The sequence below is a fragment of the Manacus vitellinus genome, unplaced genomic scaffold (genome assembly GCF_001715985.3).
Source record: "Manacus vitellinus isolate BGI_N305 unplaced genomic scaffold, ASM171598v3 scaffold_4_pilon, whole genome shotgun sequence".
Lineage (NCBI taxonomy): Eukaryota > Metazoa > Chordata > Aves > Passeriformes > Pipridae > Manacus > Manacus vitellinus.
The window spans coordinates 6,286,283-6,306,098 of NW_021940604.1; the positions used below are offsets into that span (position 1 = coordinate 6,286,283).

Below are 19,816 nucleotides of genomic sequence, written 5' to 3' on the forward strand. Positions count from 1 at the left end.
ACCAGACTGTTTTTAAAATACTTGATTTTTATTTAGTGATACAGAAGAATGGAGGAGAGAATTGGGAGATGTAGGAAAGAGTCTAGTACTATGCTTTGAGATATCTACTTCTTAAACAGTATGTTGGATATGCCTTTACTAAAAGCAGCACAGAAGGAAACATAAGATTTTTGACTTAAGTCCAACAACCAACAGATGATGCTGTGACCTTAAGCATATATAAATATGTTTAGCAGCTGCTGTGTAACATATTTATAAGTGTTTAGTGACCTGGAGGTTAATCAAAATGAGTTTGGTGATCTCAGCTCAGTTCTTAATGGACTCCACTTCATATTATAGCACTGATGCAGCACAATTTGTCACAGTCGGCAGTCTTTACTCAAAGGACGCCCACTGTGGAGTGAGAATTAAAGGCCGAAGTAATACCTGATTATTTCTCCCTAAAGAAACTTTCCATTCCAAGCCATCATAGAGCAAAATAATATGTGGAGGAGCTCTGTACTGCTCACTGCACCCAGTCTCAGATAAAATAACGTTTACTCTTACAGGATGTCCTTTCAGCGTTACTGAATTTGCTCATGCGTACTGAGGGCAGTGCTTTGATAGGGGGCTGGGGAAGGACAAAGTCCTGCCAGGGATGGTGCTGAGTCTTTTCACTTGCTGGCCTCTTTCCAGAGATGGAGAGCTGTGTCCGTTCCAAGTGTGGCGTTACATGGGAGGATGAAAGGAATAGTTATTGCCTTGCCAGATGAAATTTCAGAATTAGGTTCTACCATTCAGGTCCTTCTGGGTACAGAAGCAATTTTTTTAGACTTCAGTTGTTTTCTTGCTGTCCTGGCTGAAGCTAGTGTATTCTTTTTATTTAATTTCTGCTTTCTGTCTAAACTGGAAACAGTTTCCTACTTTTTGATTTAAAGCTGTTGTACAGCAGTATGCTTTTGTGAGCTACAGTTGAGATTGATGTCCATACTAGGTAACATGAAATAGGTTGTACCTCAATTTAAGACAACGAACAACCCCACAGCTTAGAAGATATGCATGCTATAGAAAGTAATAGTATTGAAATATTAGTAGGCAAGGACCGATTTCTGCTTACCTGCAAGGTGTGTATCTCCTGTGTATTTTTAAAGCAAAAGAAGGGTATCGAAGAGATAGATACCTGTAGAGACTTGCCTTTTCCAGAATCCTAGCCTTACTCCATAAAAGAACATCTCAAAATCTATTACTTCTATTTTAAAGTGTAAAAGTAAACTTGCACATTTTTTCATCTTCGCTAGTAACTTTATCCAGTAACAGAAAGGATCTTGCTTATCCAGCATAGAAAGAATTTTTCAGTTAACTGCATTTGTTGAAATACAGCAATTTTCAGCTAAAAAAGGGGGGTGGGGATGTTTGAGATACAGTATTTACATAAGAAAAGCTTGATTGTATGACTGAAATCTTTTAAAGTTGTTGCCAAATGGTTCTGCTCTTCTCCTTTCCCTTTGTAATTTTCCCTTGGAGCATTGCACCACCGTGCATTTTAAATCTTTTCCCTCCACTTCTCCTTGCAAGCTTCATCAGGGAAATGACATTGTATGGCAGTTGTCTCCTTCATATCAAAAGAAAGCCTTTGCCTCTTTGCAAGAGTGAGAAAAGTTTGTCTTCAGAGAGCAAAGGACAAAACTGACTTGGAAAAAGATGCTTTATTTAGATAACACGTTCTCTTTTCCTCTGAAGAAATTCACAATGTGTCAAGAAAAATTAGGCCAAATAGTGCTTTAATGGTCTTTCTCCTGTACCTCCTAAAAAAGAAATCTATTCCTACCGATTGCATTAAGAATCTGCTATGAGTTTCAAGAGACAAAAAGCCACTGAAGTTACTGAGGGTTCTTGGTTTAGGTGTTGTCTTTTTTGTTTGAATACTGAATAGTAATTAAAAGTAGAATTTATACCAAAACTTCTATCTTGCTATCAGGACATGCAGCTTTCCCTGCCCGTAGAATAGCATTAAATGCTTCGTTTTTTGTAAGGAAATAAAAGCTGACAGGTACTAAAGCTATGTAAAGGGGTGGTTGCTTTCTTGTTTCTTTTATTTAGAAAAACAGCATAAATTTACAGGGGGTACACTGAAGAAATAGGTCTGAGTTTTGGATTTCCTGTGTAGTCTATGAATATACAAGTAAGTATATTTTTGCATGGGGTTTTATTTATATATATGATTTTATATGTATGAGCCTTACCCCTATAAATATTGTAATATGTGCTGCCTTCAGCTATACTAAGAAAAGGTAGATAATTGTTTGATGGATTAAAAGAATAAAAGGTTATTTTTTAAGTTGAATCCTGCGTTACATTGGGCTTTTCAGCTTACTTGGATTGGACTATTTTCTTCCTTGTGCCTCAGTTAATCTATAGAATTTGATAAATCAAGTACCAAGCATACTTAAATACTTTTAAGAACTTAAAAGGATATGATTTTTAGTCCTTAAAAATATTTAGTCTGAAGATCTGAACATGTGGAGAATTATGTAAGGGCTTAATTTACACCAGTTTTTCAGATAAATGTAAGTCTCAGTTATAAAAGCATTATACAAATATGTGGTTAATATTCAAAAGCAAAATAGTTCTACTGAGGTTTATTGTTTCAACAAAGTGTATTATGAAAGATTGGACATAGATGGCATGTACAAATGAACACTGTGTTCAGTGCAATAACAACAGATATAGAAATCAGAAACTGAGTCTGTGGTACCCATTTTTCTTCTGGTCATTTCACTGTTTGTTAAGCTATGACAGGTAAAGATTGCTATTACATGGTCAAATGGCAATTCACTGGATTTTTTTTTCATGCCAATGCTAGGTTCTAATTTTGACTCCTAATCACATTGCTGTCTACTATAGGTAAATAATCTGAGTTGTATTTTTCTGCTGATTGGTAGTGGCTTATAAAGACACTGTATACCTCTCTTGAATAGTCTTCACTCCAGTTCTGTCTCAGATATATCTAACTTGTTCAAGACTAATTCAAAGCTCCCTATATTGGTAAAGTGAATTAATTGCGTGCTTTCTCCTTAGCTATTTGCAAACAATAGGAGCTGTACTCTGTGACAAACCACAGCATCTTCAGCAATGAGGTACGTAATGAGACATTGTATGTGTGCTTTCTTCTCCTAGGCAAGGCAATTTTCCTGCCATGAATCAGAGTGGTATTATGGGATCCAGCTCCCCCTACACTCAGCCGATGAACAACAGCTCTGGCTTGATGAACCCGCAGGCTCCTCCTTACAGCATGGCACCTAACATGGTGAACAGTTCAACAGGTAATGGTGAGTAACTTTCAGCAGTGACCTTCCTCCATAAATTGTCTTAGCAGCATCAGCCCTGGACTGGTGGCAGAGGAACAACCTTCTTCATTTAATTCACCCCTCTCGGGTGGTTTGGAGTGATTCAAAACTAAGCTAAGGTGCTCACTTTTTTTTTTTTTTGTAAAAGTGTAACTCATACATTTTTCATTAAGTCCTTTTGCACAGCACATAGATGAGTAGAGTGTTTTGAACAGTTCCAGCAACACTCGGACTCAGTTTGATGTAGGTGTTGACCAGCAAGTATATGTATATTTCTGTGTATGTGACTGCAAGAGAGGGAAGGAGAATAACCTCATCTAAGAGGCTGCTATTGCTTTTCAGTGTCTTACTTCCTAAGGTTGCAATTTCAGATATTTAATGTGGTAGTAATTTAAAAAAAAGAGATGTGCACCTGCTCTGACTTGAAGATGCTGAAAGTTGAGCACTTAACATAATTACTCTGTTCAGAAAACATAGACCATATTCACTGTTTACAAAATTCATATAGGGTTTTCCTCATTTACGTCTTTAAATATCATTATATAAAATTTAATTATAACTTCCTTTTGCAAAAAAAAAAGCATATTCAATGTAGCGATTGGATTTATCTTTCATATCATGACTTATGAGTTTAGAATTGCTTGCAGCTTTGTGTATGACTTTGAAGGCAAGTGAATGTAGTTCTGCACAAATATGCTTTATGGTCCGTATTCATCTTGAACTCCTAACAATTATCCTCCATCAAGATAATACTTCAGTAAAGATCAATTCTTTGATTGGGGTGTGTTTGGATGAAGTTTCAATGACCTTGAAGTGGATCCTCCCAAATACTTATTCCAGTCATGGAGTTTCTGTGCCTGCTTTACTGATTACATTATCCTTTTTTGAAATGTTGGGGTTTTTAAAGTTTTTGTGAAAGCTGAATAGGTTGTGCTAAGGTAATATGATGTTGTTTCTTGGTTGTTTTTGTTTTTACTTTTGTCTATTTCTTTAGAAATGCCTTACTACCTGAATTGTGTCTTACCAAGAACCTGTTTGTTGGTATCTTTTTCTCTACTCTTCTTAGCCTGTTTAATTTCTTCATCCTTTGCCTCTTCCCCTGTGTTTCCTTCCTGTCAATTTTATGTGTTTCTGCTTCTTGAGAAGAAAATGGCCACTGTGAGATGCTAGCGTCTAGTATGTCCAGAGAGTTTCTTTCCTCTACATAGGAACTCCTGAGACACTTAGCAGTGTCTCATATTTCAAAAATATTATCTTACTGTTTTAGTGAGCAGAAGAAACAGAAAGGAAGCTTCTAATCAGTAAGAGTAAAAAAAAAAAAAAAAAAGGCTTTTTTGGAAGCCATTGGTTAGTCCAGACAGCACACTGCACCATCTGATGAAGAGGGACAAGCTGTTGAAAAGACCATTAGATAATAGCTTGCTTTTCCCCCACCAGAGCTGTCCCAGGTAATATTATGTTCTGTTTGTGTAGTTATGTGTTTTGTCTGGCTTGCTGAAATAAAATTACTTCTGAGCATTGAAACTGTGCTATAAATTTTGTTTTGCTATTAGCAGAAGTAATTTTTTCCCCTTTTCCGTTGGCCCCCAGAGCTGCAAAAATAACCAACAGCAAACAGATGGCAGAGTGCCCTGCCTAAGAAGATTTATATATTCCTACGGAATAACCAGTTTAAAGGAAGATTCACAGAGGGTTTTTTTGTTCAGATAATTCAGCCATTTGTTATTTCATACAGTGGAAATCTGTTCAATGCAAGACCATTTATCCTAGCAGTCTTTTGTATGGGGTAGTCATACTCTTTTTATTGTGTTATGCATTCTGAAATATTGGATTTTGAATAATTTAAACATTTATCAAGGTTTTTTCTGCCAGTGCATTTGTGAGGTTTTCTTTTGTTCCAGTTTTATTAATTCAGAGATTACCCAATGGAAAGTAAGAATGAGATGAAGTAAAGGAGTTCAGTGCACCTCTTTTAGTCTGGGAGCAGACACGCATCTAGAATGCTTTATGGAGCCAGCCTCCAGGAGAGATGGTGTTGGGGAGGAGACGGACACACACAACACCAAAAAGAGAAAATTAGGTGTGAATACACTGCAGAGGACAAATGCAGTGTGAATACTTAATTTCCCCTTATCCCCATCCTTCCGCTTGGGTCAAAAAAATGAAAGTCTGAGCTTAAGGCAAGTGTAAATACAGTTCTTAAAATGATAATGCCTTGAACTGAGAGAGCACTTCAGGGTCAGCTCTGGTGCTGCATTTGATGAGGTGGAAAACTTATAGGTGATACCTACTTATGGGCTTGAAAACAGTATTTCCTGTGACGTGAAGATCACTTCAGCTATCTGACTCTACAGCTTCCCCTTCCTCCCCACCGCACTTCGTAAAGTCACACATCTGTCGGATAAACCAGTGTTCAGTCAATGTGTAGGGCCTAAACCAAATACAACTGAGTGGCTGCTGATGGAGTTAAATGTGGGCATTAGTTAACTTGCTTGTATACACTGAGCATGAACAATTGTGCTTTCAGTTAGAGGCCAATGAAAACCTAAGGTAAGCAGTAGGGAGAAGTTAGTTTCTTGGTTGACTGGGTTTCAGACAGTGAAGTTGTGTTGCCTCCTGAGGGAGGAAGGTGGGTTCTGTATACATTTGTTTTAATCAAATGCACTTACTCTAAAACAGAGGAAGATTGCTGATAGTGATGGAATTGTTTTCATATGGTGTTGGAGCTTTGGTACAACTATGTCCAACACTGGTCTTGCCACCCATTTTTAGTAGGATTTATAACTCCTTATTACCAGCTGAGTCTTTTTTTTCCCTTTATTTATTAATTAATATCACAGTTGAAAGGAAAATCATGCTGCAATTACACATACTGGTACTTTAACAGTGACTGTGGATCAAACAGCAGATCACCAGCTTCTGCTGATGTAGAGCAGCTTAGGAACACAGAAATTATGAGATGAAAGGCAGATTCTTCTGATAGAGTATCCCATCCATAGCAATAAAAAATGGTGCCAGAATCCCTTCACAATTATGGAACAAGCTGCCATTCAGAAAAATTGTATAACCTCCACTGTCCTTTTATTATGTGAGTTCACATTTCCCATATATATTTTAGATTTTTCCCCCTATCTTTCAAATTCCAGCTTTAAAAATGCATCTAATAAACAAGAAAGTTACAAATTCCAAAAGAAATAAAATAATTTCATGCTGTGAGCCTTGTTAATTCTAGTGAAAATTATTTTTAAAACAAAGCAATATGGAGTTTGGATCTCACAGATTTTGGTATTGTTCTTGCACAGAAACTGGCATTCACAATCTCTGCTACCTCTGGAGGTGAACAAACCAATAAGAAGGCATTAATCTCCTTACTGCCACAAGGATCCTTTCATAATTTCACTACCTCTGTCCTACTGAAACCTTCCTTTTTTTGGATATTATTATTACCAATTAATTTTTAACATTGTAATATTTTACATAAAACATGAAGTTCTAGGAAAAATTATTTGCATGAAAGGAATTAAAAGGATGTTCTTTGAAATAACATTAAAAATACTTAGCTTATTATATATATTTGACTTCATATTTATTTGGATTAACCTCTGATAGGAAAAGCAATCATATTTATGCATGTGAAGTATTTTTTAGAAACTTTATTTTCTCCATTTTGCAGCTTAGTTGCATTTTTCGGAAGAATGGAAACCTCCATTTATTGCACTATTTGTTTTACTCTAATTCATATCTTCATAGGAGCTATTAATGCACATTTAGATAAACTTTCTGGAGGTTGTCAGTAGTTGGTAACAGCTGTAGTGTCCCATCACCTATATGCCAAACAAGTGATGACCTTGATCCCATAGGCACTGTTTGACTGTAAGTCAAGTCAGTTCCTGGCATAGAGATGCCTGTGTCCCAAACTGCTTGTACTTGTCATCTCTGGGACAAGACTTGGTCAGCAGAAAGGAGGTGTATAACTGAGATGCCTGGTGACCATCTCATCCCTTTCAGATAAGGTCCCCTGGTACTGTGCTTTTCCCCAGAGGCCAACGGTTATTCCTGGCAGGACATCAGGCAATGCTCTTATCCCTCTTCCACTTTCTCTGTGGGCATAAAAGAAATGGGGATCCTTTTGCAACTCCACAGTCACAAATTCACTGCTTTTGCTTTTGCTTTTTCTTCTCTTTCTTTTCTGCAGAGGGATAGTGCTAGGGGTGGAAGGGAGAAAGGAATGTCTTACAAAGGAAAGAATATTCGGTTTTGTAGAGCATGATTTGTTATTGCACTAGCAATAAAGAGAAAAACAATGTTTGTATATTACTGCTCCTACAGTATTTCTTCATCTTCTGGGACTAGAAGAGCAGCCTTTAGCAAAAAAATAATACTTTGCTGCAGTTTTACTCATGTCAATATCTGCCTTTGAGTACATGAAATTCAGTGTGGAATAGTTAATTCAGGACCTTGACCCATACTTGCTTTTTGAAATCATTCTAGCTCTTAAATTCTTATAATAAGCCAGAGGCTAGTACTTGAAACCTGTTCACAGTATGCCGTAACACTATTTGAGTCAAGTTTTCCCTGTTACCCTCCTCTCTACAATGTTTTATCCTTAGGTTTGCACTTCACATGAAGAATTATTAGTACCCGTGTAGAAAGAGACTGGGTCTTATTTTAGCAGTTTCGTGACAATAACAGTATTTCACTGCTCAGAAAGGGTCAAAACAATGTTCTTGCTGTACCGCTTAGCTAAAAAAAGTGAAAGAATGTCTGCTCACAAATCACTGGAGAGTATGTTTGCAAAAAGTTACGAAACAGCATTTCAACAGCAGATAGAAAAGTAGATGTGGAAACATCTTAGGTAAAAGCTATAGGGAAACTAGACAGCCTTGCAGTTTGCTAGTAAAATGCTTGCAGTTCTCCTCTTTGAGGTAGAAAGAAAGAATGTAGATGAAGTAAATAATTTAGAACAAAAAATTAAACAGAATTTGGGAAACTTTCCTTTTTTTAAATAATTGTCTCTAATTCCTGATAGTTGTCTTTGCATATACCAGCAAGCAATATTCAAAAGCCAAAATGAGCCTATATTTTTACATTTCTAAACATGATTAATAAAGTCAAAATATGTGTGGTAATCTCCAGACTGGAGATTACCACAGCCCTTTTGCGTGAAGTGTTAACTTAAACCCCTCTGGAAAAGAGATTCATAAGGGAGTTCTGATGGAAGGAAAACTAACCAGGAGTGGACACAATTTTTAAATTCTTTGCAATAGAAATACAGTGTGCCAACCTAGATAACAGTGAGATATCAGCAGAGGATTTAGACATGCAGAATTCTGGTGAAGAAGCATGATTGTTAACGTCACTTTTTTTGACCTCTCTAAAATGGCTTTAGAGGGGAAGGGCCATCTTTGGTTGCTTTGAAACTAAAACTAAGACTTCTTTTATAGCACTTTCACGCTTGAAATATGCTAACTGATAAAATGGATTTTGTTTAACAGTTCTGCATTCCAGTTTGAAACGAGACCATGGCATATATTTGACCATTTTATACGTATTTTTTTAAAAATCTCTAAAAGAAAAATAACTTTTTTAATTGTGGAATTGAAAACTAAAATGTGCTAGGCTGCCATTCTTCATTTGAGAATGGTCACAAGCTGCCCCAACTCTGCAAACAGAGTATAAGGGCAAAATGCATACAAATCAAATGCTTAGTGGATGCTGACTTCCCAGTAGCATATTGACTGAATGTTTTGTTGAGATTTCACACACATACATAAAAATAACAGCATTTTTAGCTGATCCCAATAGATTTTTCTCTGCAGCTGCATCACTTGTAAAAGGCTTTTTGTTCCAATTCTTGAAGTCTGAAGTATTGCAAGTAATTTTTTTTTTAAATCTCAATTATGATTTGTGTGTTGTGATGACTTTAAGGGCTTGATTGGGCTACAAATGTGCTTTGAAAAAACAAGAAAATGTGCCCATGAAAAACACCGGCAGTTCAAAGCTGAATATTGAGCATACAGTTGTAAACTCACATTGCACATGGCTGGGTAGGTTTTTTTGGCAGACCGAGAGTTTCAACCTGCAGTGATGCTAAAGATATTAGCAAATTAGCACTGCAAAGCTTGCCAGAGTATTCGCTAGAGTCCTGCTCATGCTCTCACTGCTGTAATTAAAACTAATTATTTTCTAAAACATAGTAATACATGAATATGTGGAATAATCATTTTGTAGTGGGCAATCTGTGAAGTATTTTTAAAGCTTCTTTTCCCCCTCCTATCTTTGGCTTGCTATGCAGTGTGCCTGCTGCCTAGTGCAAGCCAGCACTATCATTTTGTGAGAGGCATGCTAGTCTGGTAATGACAATGATGATAATGTTTAGATTTGGGGTTTGTATTTTTTCCTTTTTATTGTCTTGTAGGTTATTCTGTCCTGTGTTTTTATCATCTCATATCCTTCTTTGAAAGAAGGACATGAGGGAGATTAAAAAAGGAGAGAAAGGAAAGGTAATCCAGTCTTTCACAAATGCTGCGCACATGGTTTTCAGCAGGAGAAGAATCACCTGGTGTCTTGCTGCTGTTCTCTGGTTATTTGCATTGATTCAGTGTTATGGCACCTCCTAGCATCTCCTCTGCCCTGTATTTTCTGTCTATTTATCTGGATGTTTCTTCTTGCATCTTTCTAGAAATCCAGGAACCCAGCAGCTCTGCAGCAATAATACTATACTTAGCACTTGCATCTTCAAATAAAAAACCCTTAAACTCCTCGCACTCCTGGGAAGCAACTGCATGCCATTATCAGACAAAGACATTTGTGCATTCATTATAGTCCCACCTCATTTTGGCAGGAGGGAGGAAGTTGAGTGCTAAGTTCTCCAACAGAGCACAGTTTACAGCTTGTAATTCTGTAGCTAAGGGTCACAGAGGCTGAACCATTCATATCGAAGTCAGTAGGGGCAGGAATTATCTGCTGGACACCAACCTTAATACAGACGTAACTGGAAAATTCAGCCTTTTTCTTGGATTCAACACGGCAAGCAAAATGTGTATTGTTTTCATTTATGTTTGTCTGTTGCTAAAGGGAGAGTGCAGTAATTAAAATACGTTGTTTTTCTGTTAAAATGTTGTGGTCAAATGCAGAGACAGTTGAAGAGTACCAGCAGCACAAAGAATGAGTTTTGCTCTGTAAAGTGGTGGTGATTGTTGTTGCATGGTGTTTGTATTCTCTCCTGTTCGTTCTCTTTTATTTCCTCAATTCAACTGAAGAGGTTTCCAGGTTTCCAGAGGCTAGAATAACAGGACAGAGGTGGGAAAACCTCTCCTTCACATGGCACCACAGTCTTGCAGCAAGGAAGCGTGTTTTTTCCTGCAAAGCCAAACACAGTCATGCTTAACTGTTTCTCCTGTTTTCGATTAGCACCTATGGGTCTTGCAGATATGATGACACCTGGTGAGTCCAAACTACCCCTTCCTCTCAAAGCAGATGGCAAAGAAGAAGGACCACCCCAACCCGAGAGCAAGTCAAAGGTATTTACCACCTCCGCACGTGGTGTTGGTTCTGCCTGCAGAAGTCTGCTGTGTTGTCCTTCATCTTCTGGTTTTGGCCTACCCACTTCTGTTGTTTCCTGCATGCCTTTCCATTCACGTGCAATCTCTTTGTTTGTTTCTTTTATTTATTTTTTTTCTTTTTTCCTTCATTGTGTGGATCTGAAAGTTACTAGTTCTTATGGCATTTTAACTTGTGGGGGCAAAGCATCCCAAGCCAAAAGTTGCGTGGGGATTCAGCTGTGCCAGGTGGGTGGGAAAGAAGGGTCTTGCCTGGTTTTAATCCTTGCAGCCATTTTTCTCTGCCTTCAGTTATAGCTTCCTGTTTTGGCCGCCTCAGCAGCAGCAACATACTTTAATATTTTGCTTTCCTGCCTTATTTGATAAAATAAGGTGAACAGCTTGTTTTTTTCTTTCTTTCATAATGGGAAACCCATGCTTAGCATTTCATGTGAGCTTGAAGTAAGCATGGTGGCTTAGTGACTTTAGCCAAGCATCCAGCAAACTTTCCAAATTATACTAATTAACAATGTTGTTTTAATACCTTTAATATATATATAAATATATTTATATATGTGTGTGTTTTCTGTATGTGTCTCTCTGTTTATATATATTTTATATATAAAAATTGGTCAGTCTGTTAAAATGGATGTATTTTTTTTTGTTTTTAATAAAGTTTGCCCTGCCTTTGTCATATTATTTTTTTTTATTCCTCTACCACAGGATAGCTACAGCTCTCAGGGTATTTCTCAGCCCCCAACCCCAGGCAACCTGCCAGTCCCTTCCCCAATGTCCCCAAGCTCTGCTAGCATCTCCTCATTTCATGGAGATGAAAGTGATAGCATTAGCAGCCCAGGCTGGCCAAAGACTCCATCAAGCCCTGTAAGTGGCTCTGGTTTTTTTGGTTTTTGTTTATTTTTTTGTAATTAATTATATTTTAATGCTTGCTTGTTTGTTTTGTAAATTCCTTTTCTTCATTATTTATCCACTAAACAGTTTTCTTTCTCTGTAAGACTGGGTACAAATTCTGCTCTCGGACACATGACTGTAAGTTCCACTGCCTGGCTTCAGTGGGGCCTGAGCATGCTTATCCAAGGGCAAAATTTGTCCCAACAGTACTTTGAAATAAGAAAGAATAAAATTGCGTGCATCGTGCAAGTGTGCTGTCTGGTAAAACAGCAGTTGTTGTGAAGAAAACGTCCTTCCTATAATGCATCAGCTTCCAAGCATGCCGACTGTGTTGTTAAGGACAATTCCATTTCTGTTCCTGGGCCCAAACTCCTTCACACAACTGACTTCACTCTGGTTGCTGCACTTGTCTTTATTATGATTATTTAGGGAAAGAAAACCAAACAAAACAAAACAAAATGAGAAATCTTCTCCCCTCTTGAAACTAAGTCAAATTATAGACTCAGCACCACGAAAAAGCTACCATTTATGTTTTTGAAACATTTTTATTTTTGAATTGTGTATCTGGAAGTACAGCCATTAGGCTATCAGGGCACAGTCTAAACCAAAAATGTTTCTAATTTGCTTCATTGGGTTATTTTGAAATAACCCAGATTGTGAGTAGAAAAAAGCCCCTGATGCATGTACATTTTTAGAAAACTAATTTTTAGGTGAATAATGTTTAATCATTCTCATACAGGTTGTTAAGAAAAACCTGAGAGAGTCGTGTGGAGCTAAAACTGAATTTCATCACCTATCTATCTATAGATATACACATGGAAAATCTATATACATATATAGAAAAGAGAATGAAGACATAAGCTGATACGGCCTATGGGGAGCAAATGTCCACTTGATCATTTTTGTTTTGTTTTGTTTTGTTTTTAATTAGAAATATACATGTTGTTCCTCTCTTATTTCTTCTTATCAAAAGTAGGAACGATCGTAGTAAAATACTGAAACGTATTCTTGTATAAAGGGTGTTTTCTCCAATGTTAGTGATAAACAACTAAATTTTTACAAAGTGATACGTTGAAGTGTATGTCTCAGAGCAAACAGAGGAAGGCCAATCAGAGGGAAAAGATCTACCCATCCAAAAATCAGGCATCTAGAGAATCCCCTGAACAAAGGGGCAGCATGGCATGAAATGCACCACTTCAATCTTTGGATATTTATTTGACAGCAACTTTGAGTCTCAGAAGGCAGCTGATGTTACTTATTCCCACAAAGTCTCATCTTTTTCTTCACAGCATTTCTGAAAGCATGATACCAAAAATTCTGTTAGCTTTCTTTGTAGCAAAGAATACTTTGGGTATTGCTTGTTTGGGCAGTTTTCTGGAGGAAAACGAGAGTTACTGCACAGGCTGTCTAACACATCGAGTGCTTCCTCTACAAGGGTACCAAACAACAGTGCATTCCTGAGCTTATTGCATAAACTGTGTAGCAAATCCTACAGCCATCATGAACATATGTGAAGATTTTTCCATGTAAATATGCCAAAGTATAGCATTGGAAAAAATAAATGAGGAAAGTTTCTGCTTTCAATTTCTTCTGACTGTCCTTCTGTCCAAAAGCTTCAGTTAGCTTCTTAGTGCACAGATGTGGATACATACGGTACTTTGGAAGGATAGAAAAATAAGTGGTGTAAATGAGCTGGTCCCTTTCTACCTGTGATGGCCAGTGGATTGGATAACTTCATCGACATCAACAGCAGCCTGACATAGAGTGGAATGATTGATTGCAGGCATTTCGTTACACTTGAAAACAGCCTGAATTGGTTCATTAAATCCCAAAGCTGTTTCATGTGCTACAACTTCTCCATTCCAGCAAAGGATAAAAGCAAGGGTGAATATTCTGATTCACTTCAGGATATCCCTGTGATCCTACTAAGTGGATCCTCTCTTTCAGCTGTTTTGTGTGGAAAAGAGCCATATGAAAATGGGAAGAAGGAATTGTTAAACATTATGTTTTGAGGCCTCTTTGTGTACATCAGTAAAAGAACACTTCTGCCATGCAAATTTTGCATGTAATGTGCATCTCTGACAGCAGTGAGGTAGTTTTAAAATTTTTTAAAAGAGACATTCCAAGCATGGGTGTGAACTGTGCAGGGTCACTGCAACATGAATAAAACAGTAGGTTATGAAAACCCCATAAAATGCTGTTCAGTGTCCATAGGTACTCATGAACGTGACAGTGAGTACACCTGAATAGTACTACATCTCCATGGTGCTATCTGTGAGGGGTCTACTGAGTCCTTCAGGAGAAAATCTTGATAGAGGATTGTGTCCTGCAAAAGCCTCTGCCAGAGACTGGACTTCGGCAGTTTTTGCTGCCTGTGTATGCACACTCTGTTCTGTAGTAAAAGAGTAGTAAATTGGCAAATTCTTCATTGAAGTGGGAGAAGTGAATGGTAGATAGTTCTATAAATATAGATGCTTAAAGATATGTACAGAAACAACTATCCACTGCCTTTCATGTGAAAAGAACTCCTACAGAAATTTGTGTTGCTCTGAAGGATTCTGCAGACTCACCATACAAGGGTCTGTATATAATACAGTTTTAATAGGGGGTTTTAATATAGGGTTCAGCAGACTTAGTATGGGAATTGGCTTTGGTATCCACATACTTTGGTGGAGTGTTTTAATCACTCATTTAAACATGGCCAGACATACCGTGTGTGGAAGAGTGCTGAGGATTGAGGGCAGAGTAGGATACAACTAAATCAGTAAAGGTATGTGCCACAGGCTTGGAATAACATTCTTTTATCACCAAAATGATCAACAAACTTAACAGAAGAAAGGCTCATGATCTGTATTCTTCCAGCATTGCCTGACATGTGCTCGTTTTGGTTAACAATGGGATCATTCTCTTATAAACCCTTGTTTTCTGATGGTTAATATTTACCTGTAGGCAAATTTGGGCTTCCAGATGAACCTGCCCATGTGAAACTGAAGTTTGTTTGTGTGTAGACTAGCTTGCACACACCTGTCATTTTTATACATTTACATTTATAAAAATAGAGAAGAGAAAAAGATCTTTACTCTTGAGGAATAGCATTCTTCCTTCCAGTGCATTCTTCTACAGTTAACATTTCATTTTAGAAGAAAATTGCACCCATTTTACAAAGCATGACAACCTGAAAGCTCACACAGTAAGAAACACTTCTTACCTTCTGTAAGCTGTGAAAAGTTTTCAGATTATACTGTCATTTTAGAGCCTGCTGCCACACTGCTGAAAAGCAGCATCATTTGAGATGTATAGTAGAAAAACGCAGAATGAAAAATTCTTAACTCTTTCCCTTCTGCTCTGAATTGGATTTGAAAAATGAATCTTAACATACAAAAATGAAATCCTAAAATTGGTAAATCTGAGGTTTCTTAATCATGAATTACGATAAAAGAGCAATAGAAACTATTCTGTTGCTTCATATGTTAGAATATAAGCACATAGAAAATTTTCTGGGTAAAAGTTGAAATTTCCCACCTTCATTTTTGTTACAGTTCTGGGACATCTTAAGTGTCAGATTAAAATTAATGCCAATGAGTAGTAGAGTAACTTCATACTTACTGCAGTTGGTAGTGGGGTAGCTCCAATTCATTCAGCTATTCAAGCCTGTGTGATCACATATCTGTTCTCACTGCAAAAACAATGTGACTTGCCTGCTTCCCTCTTTCCACCCACCCCCCAAAAAAACCGAACAACAACCCAAACTTTGACAAAGTATATTTGTTGCAAAGAGTTAAACTGATTTTCTTAAACACCCAGATACATAGCAAGCGATGCTCTTGAGTAAACTGGTTGCCATTACAGAATCAGTTTGTGCTTTCTTTGCATAATCTGCAGGATTCATGTCAAAGTACTTTCCTGCCAGCCACTTAGTATTAGTAAAACAAATTCAGCCTTGACTCTGACTTCAGTAGGAGTTGTAATGCAGCTGAGTCTGGCTCAAGTAAATTCAGGAGAGCACCTCATTTCTAAGTAAGAAGGGTAATCATATCTATCTGTAGGAAGGACTGCTGGGAAGAAGTTTCAGTGTCAGCAAGGCAGAAAACTTTACAGGAGGCTATTTATTTAATTAAAATGAATATCCATTCACTGGAAAGAACAGCAATGGCTCATGGAACTACTAGGTCACCCCCCTTGGCTTCATGTTTCTTTTCTCCTGACTCTCTTCCAACGTTGCCAAGTTTCAGCTGACGGCTGGAAGGAGATACAGAGACTGTTATATTTTCCAGGCTAACATGCACGATGAATGGTGGGAATGCTTTTAAAATCACTGGCAGTGGGGTTCTACCCCACTGAATCCTTCCTTCATGGCATTTAGTGCCAGGCCTCACCACTGCTGTGTGGGGGCATGGGCGAAGTGGGTGCTTCTGTAGCATCTGTGAGGTATGGCTAGGGTCTTCTTTAGAGATGTTCAACTAGGAATGAGTTTCTGTTTACTTGAGAATTGTGCTGTCTTCTGTTCAAAGTAAGGAAAAGGCAAAGGAGGGAAAGAGTGATTGACTAGATGAGTTTAAAGAAGTGTCTACTGCAATCAACAACAAAGTTTAGGATTTTACTATACAGACATAAGGGATATGTTTCCCTTCACATATTTGGATCATTTCCCAAGGCTGTATGTCAGTCTTTTTCCCTTGTGTTTGATTCTGAACCATTCCCATCTTCCACACAGCTGAGCAAATCACTTCACCTTTTGCAAGTGGGAGGGTCTTCCTGCTGCAGCAGCCCCTCTCTGCCGTCAGATCAGAAGCAGCTCAAGTAGAGAGTGTAACAAGGCCTGTCCACACATGGCATAGAGCCTAGCTCACAGGGTTATATTGCACAGAAAAAAAGGGTGAGAATTTATAGCTTTTGTAGCAGCCTCTCTGCTTTCTCCTGTCTCCGCAGTTTAAAAAAAAAATTAAAGGTGGGGGGGATCAAACATAATATGAGCTTTCATTAGCTGTAAAGCCCAAAGAGCAGCGGGAAAACAGGTTCACTGCTGCCTTTCTGCCATGGAGACAGAATTCTGCTCTTACCAGCTCTTTTGCTTTTCCTGGTAGTGGTTCAGCTGTAGTTGCTGCCCATCCTTGGTTTTCAGCACACATTCTCTTTGCAAGGTAGGACAGGTGAGATGGGTATCTTCTGTCCTCTGTCAGGGGAGGAGAGTAGTAGCTACTCTAAGCCTAATTGGACAGGCAGGTAATTGACAGTTCACAAAGAGTATTGCCACCAATCTCCTTGTAGGTTCCTGTTGGCACCCTTGCTCATCTTGCTTATTGGCCAGCAGCGATGTGAAGAAGTAATAAAGTAACCATTTTTAACCATTTGTGACTCTGAAGAGAGTACTAGTCCTCCCTGTGCTGCTTTGCCATGATTCACACTTTAGACTGTTTTTGTGTAATTCCTGCTCTGGAGAAATCACTTTCAAGTTTTCTAGCCCCCTTTGAGGGCAAAGAAGACAGGATTGGTTTTATTCATTTTTAGGATTTTCTAAACTTGTATAGGACAAACATGTTTTTAATTTTACCAAAATGGTTGCTTGCAAAGCACTTTGAGATAAGTGCATGAGAAGCACTGTGTGAGAGCTACCTCTTCTTAAAATGACATGAGGCAACATCAGAAACTTGCCTTCTGGGATCCAAAGTTCAGATCACTGAAAGAAATATGAAAATGGGGAGTTTGGGCCCTTTATTTAGAAAGGTACTTTTCCGTATATGAACAGAATGTACTGTTTGTGCCTGAACTAGTAGCCTTCATTCCTGACTGTTGTGTGATAGCTTTAGTTTGTTTGACATCTTCTCTTTTTCAATGTTGTGAGTTTCTTACTTTCTCTTCCCTTCCCCTCCCACCCTTCCCCCAACTCTTTCTTTTCTTCTTGTGATTTAGAAATCAAGTTCCTCTACCACAACTGGTGAGAAGATCACTAAAGTCTATGAGCTAGGAAATGAGCCGGAGCGAAAGATGTGGGTGGATCGGTACCTGACATTCATGGAGGAGAGGGGCACACCTGTGGCCAGTCTGCCAGCTGTGGGAAAGAAGCCCTTGGACTTGTTCAGGCTCTATGTCTGCGTCAAAGAGATTGGAGGTTTAGCACAGGTAAGAAGTAGTGTTTGAAAATGAACCTTTTGAAAAGGCAATACACGGTTTTTTTCTAGAGTATTTCCTGCTGGTTACACCATTATGTTTTCAGCCTTGACAGTGTTGTTGAAGAAAATAGTTTCATGCTTTAATATCTGTCTGGAGTTCATTTTGGGCTGTATAATGGCCCTAAAATTTCAGAGTTTGAATCAAGATTGACCATTGCTATAGAGAGATTAAATTGTTGCCTGTTCAGGGGAATCTAGTAATGCTACTAAGAGAAGAAAAAAGAAAAGGCCACTGAATCAAAGTTATGAGTAAGAAGCAGATGATAGAGCTAAAAGGAAAGGAGATTTTTAAATCCATCTTTCTCAGATAGTGATACAGCCTCTAGGACAAATCAGTTCATCTCTCCAGAGAAGCTGCAGATATATTCCTAAACTACAGTCCTTCATCCTAAACCTTTCATCTGAGTGTCTGTATGTAGTACATTTGTTTCTTAGACACAGACTGTGCTTTGCCTGTGTTGGGAAAATGCTTACAGGATATTTTGGGTTGCCTTGCAAACATAATGATTACAAGGAAAAGGTAAATTACTTAAATGAGTAGAAGGAAAATGAAAGCAGGAAGAGCTGAGATTAAAAATTGTCACAGATGGGAGGGAGAAGCTTTGGTTTGTGTTCTCACCAGTTAACTAGAAGTTTTGCAAAGGGATGTTTGGAAATTACTCATGAGTTCAATAAGACTGACCACCACAGAGCAAAATGAAATATTTAATTGTCTAGCACCATCAAAAGGGAAAGCAGGAGAAAACGGTCAGTATTTGAAGTCTTAGATTCAACATTCAAAGTCTCCTGTTCTTGCCTGATGCTTTTACAAAGTATCCCTTGCATCTGGGGGATCATTCTGGCTAGGTGCTAGAAACTACTGTGAAGTGCAGAGATCCATAATTTCTGTGGACTTAGGGACATTTGTGGATGTTTAACGCCTTGCAAAATGAGGTCTTACATATGGCTGTGTAGATAAATATGTCTGTGCAGTATTTAATATAAAACATGTAATATTAAAACAGATACAATTTTACACTAATTACAAACTATTAACTCAAAAACATGGCAAGCAAATTAGATCCTCAGAAAGAATGCATTTTAATAATCTGTGTGGTTAGTTCAAGAAAGGAATGTCCAACAAAAATTAGTACCATTTTCAAAGCTATTTTTAAAAGTACACCTCACAACATAGGATTTGACTATGAATTAGATCCTTGGCCCTTCAAATCCAGGGATTTTAGCTATTCCTGTTATTAAAGAAAGGCAGAGAAACCTAATATAATTCACCTTGCCCATTCTTAATGCTGTATATGGGTAAGAGATACTATCCTGACATCTTTAGTGATCTGGTCATGCCCCCCAGCATCATACAGATTTGATTAGTTTTTGTTCAGAAACTTTATTACAGGTAAATCGTGTCATGCAGCTGCTTTGCATCATACAGCATGATTATGCCCATAGTATGATTCTTAGCATCAAAAATTGAGCAAGATGAGGGGCAGATGAGATATTCTAGATAGTCATTCATGTTTTCTTATTATGGAAGTTTACTTTATTTTGGGACATTCAGTGTTGATTTTCAGCGACAGACATTATACTTTGCCAAAGAATAGATACTGTTCACTTAGACTGATTTTTGAAAGAGCTTGAGTTACAAATGCATGTGCTTCAGTACTGCTAAAAATTTACAGTTAGAATAAAGGTTCCTGGTTTTGCTGGTGTGCCCACGAGTGTTCGCTATGCTTATCTGTTTGGAGTTACTGAGAGGTGCAGAGCTTTGCTTGCCGAGTTTTATTTAAATACATCTGTGTGATGCCCTCCTAAAAAGCTGTTGCTCCAACTGCTGCACTCCACATCTCATGATTCTGCCTGGAGAGTGACAGAGTGT

At 38.0% G+C, this 19,816-nt stretch overlaps 1 protein-coding gene across 9 annotated transcripts in view; it reads left to right on the top strand.

Annotated features, from left to right (window-relative positions):
* ARID1B (AT-rich interaction domain 1B) overlaps window positions 1–19,816 on the top strand; it is a 291,114-nt gene that overhangs the window by 246,226 nt on the left and 25,072 nt on the right. For 4 of the 9 annotated variants that reach the window (XM_029962870.1, XM_029962869.1, XM_029962863.1 and 1 more), the window contains 4 exons: window positions 3,157–3,302; window positions 10,740–10,849; window positions 11,591–11,749; window positions 17,687–17,896. In XM_029962870.1, the coding sequence (XP_029818730.1) occupies window positions 3,157–3,302; window positions 10,740–10,849; window positions 11,591–11,749; window positions 17,687–17,896 (625 nt within the window). Of the gene's footprint in view, window positions 1–3,156; window positions 3,309–10,739; window positions 10,850–11,590; window positions 11,750–17,686; window positions 17,897–19,816 lie in introns of all 9 variants that reach the window. The other 5 variants (XM_029962868.1, XM_029962861.1, XM_029962864.1 and 2 more) reach the window with 3 other exon arrangements.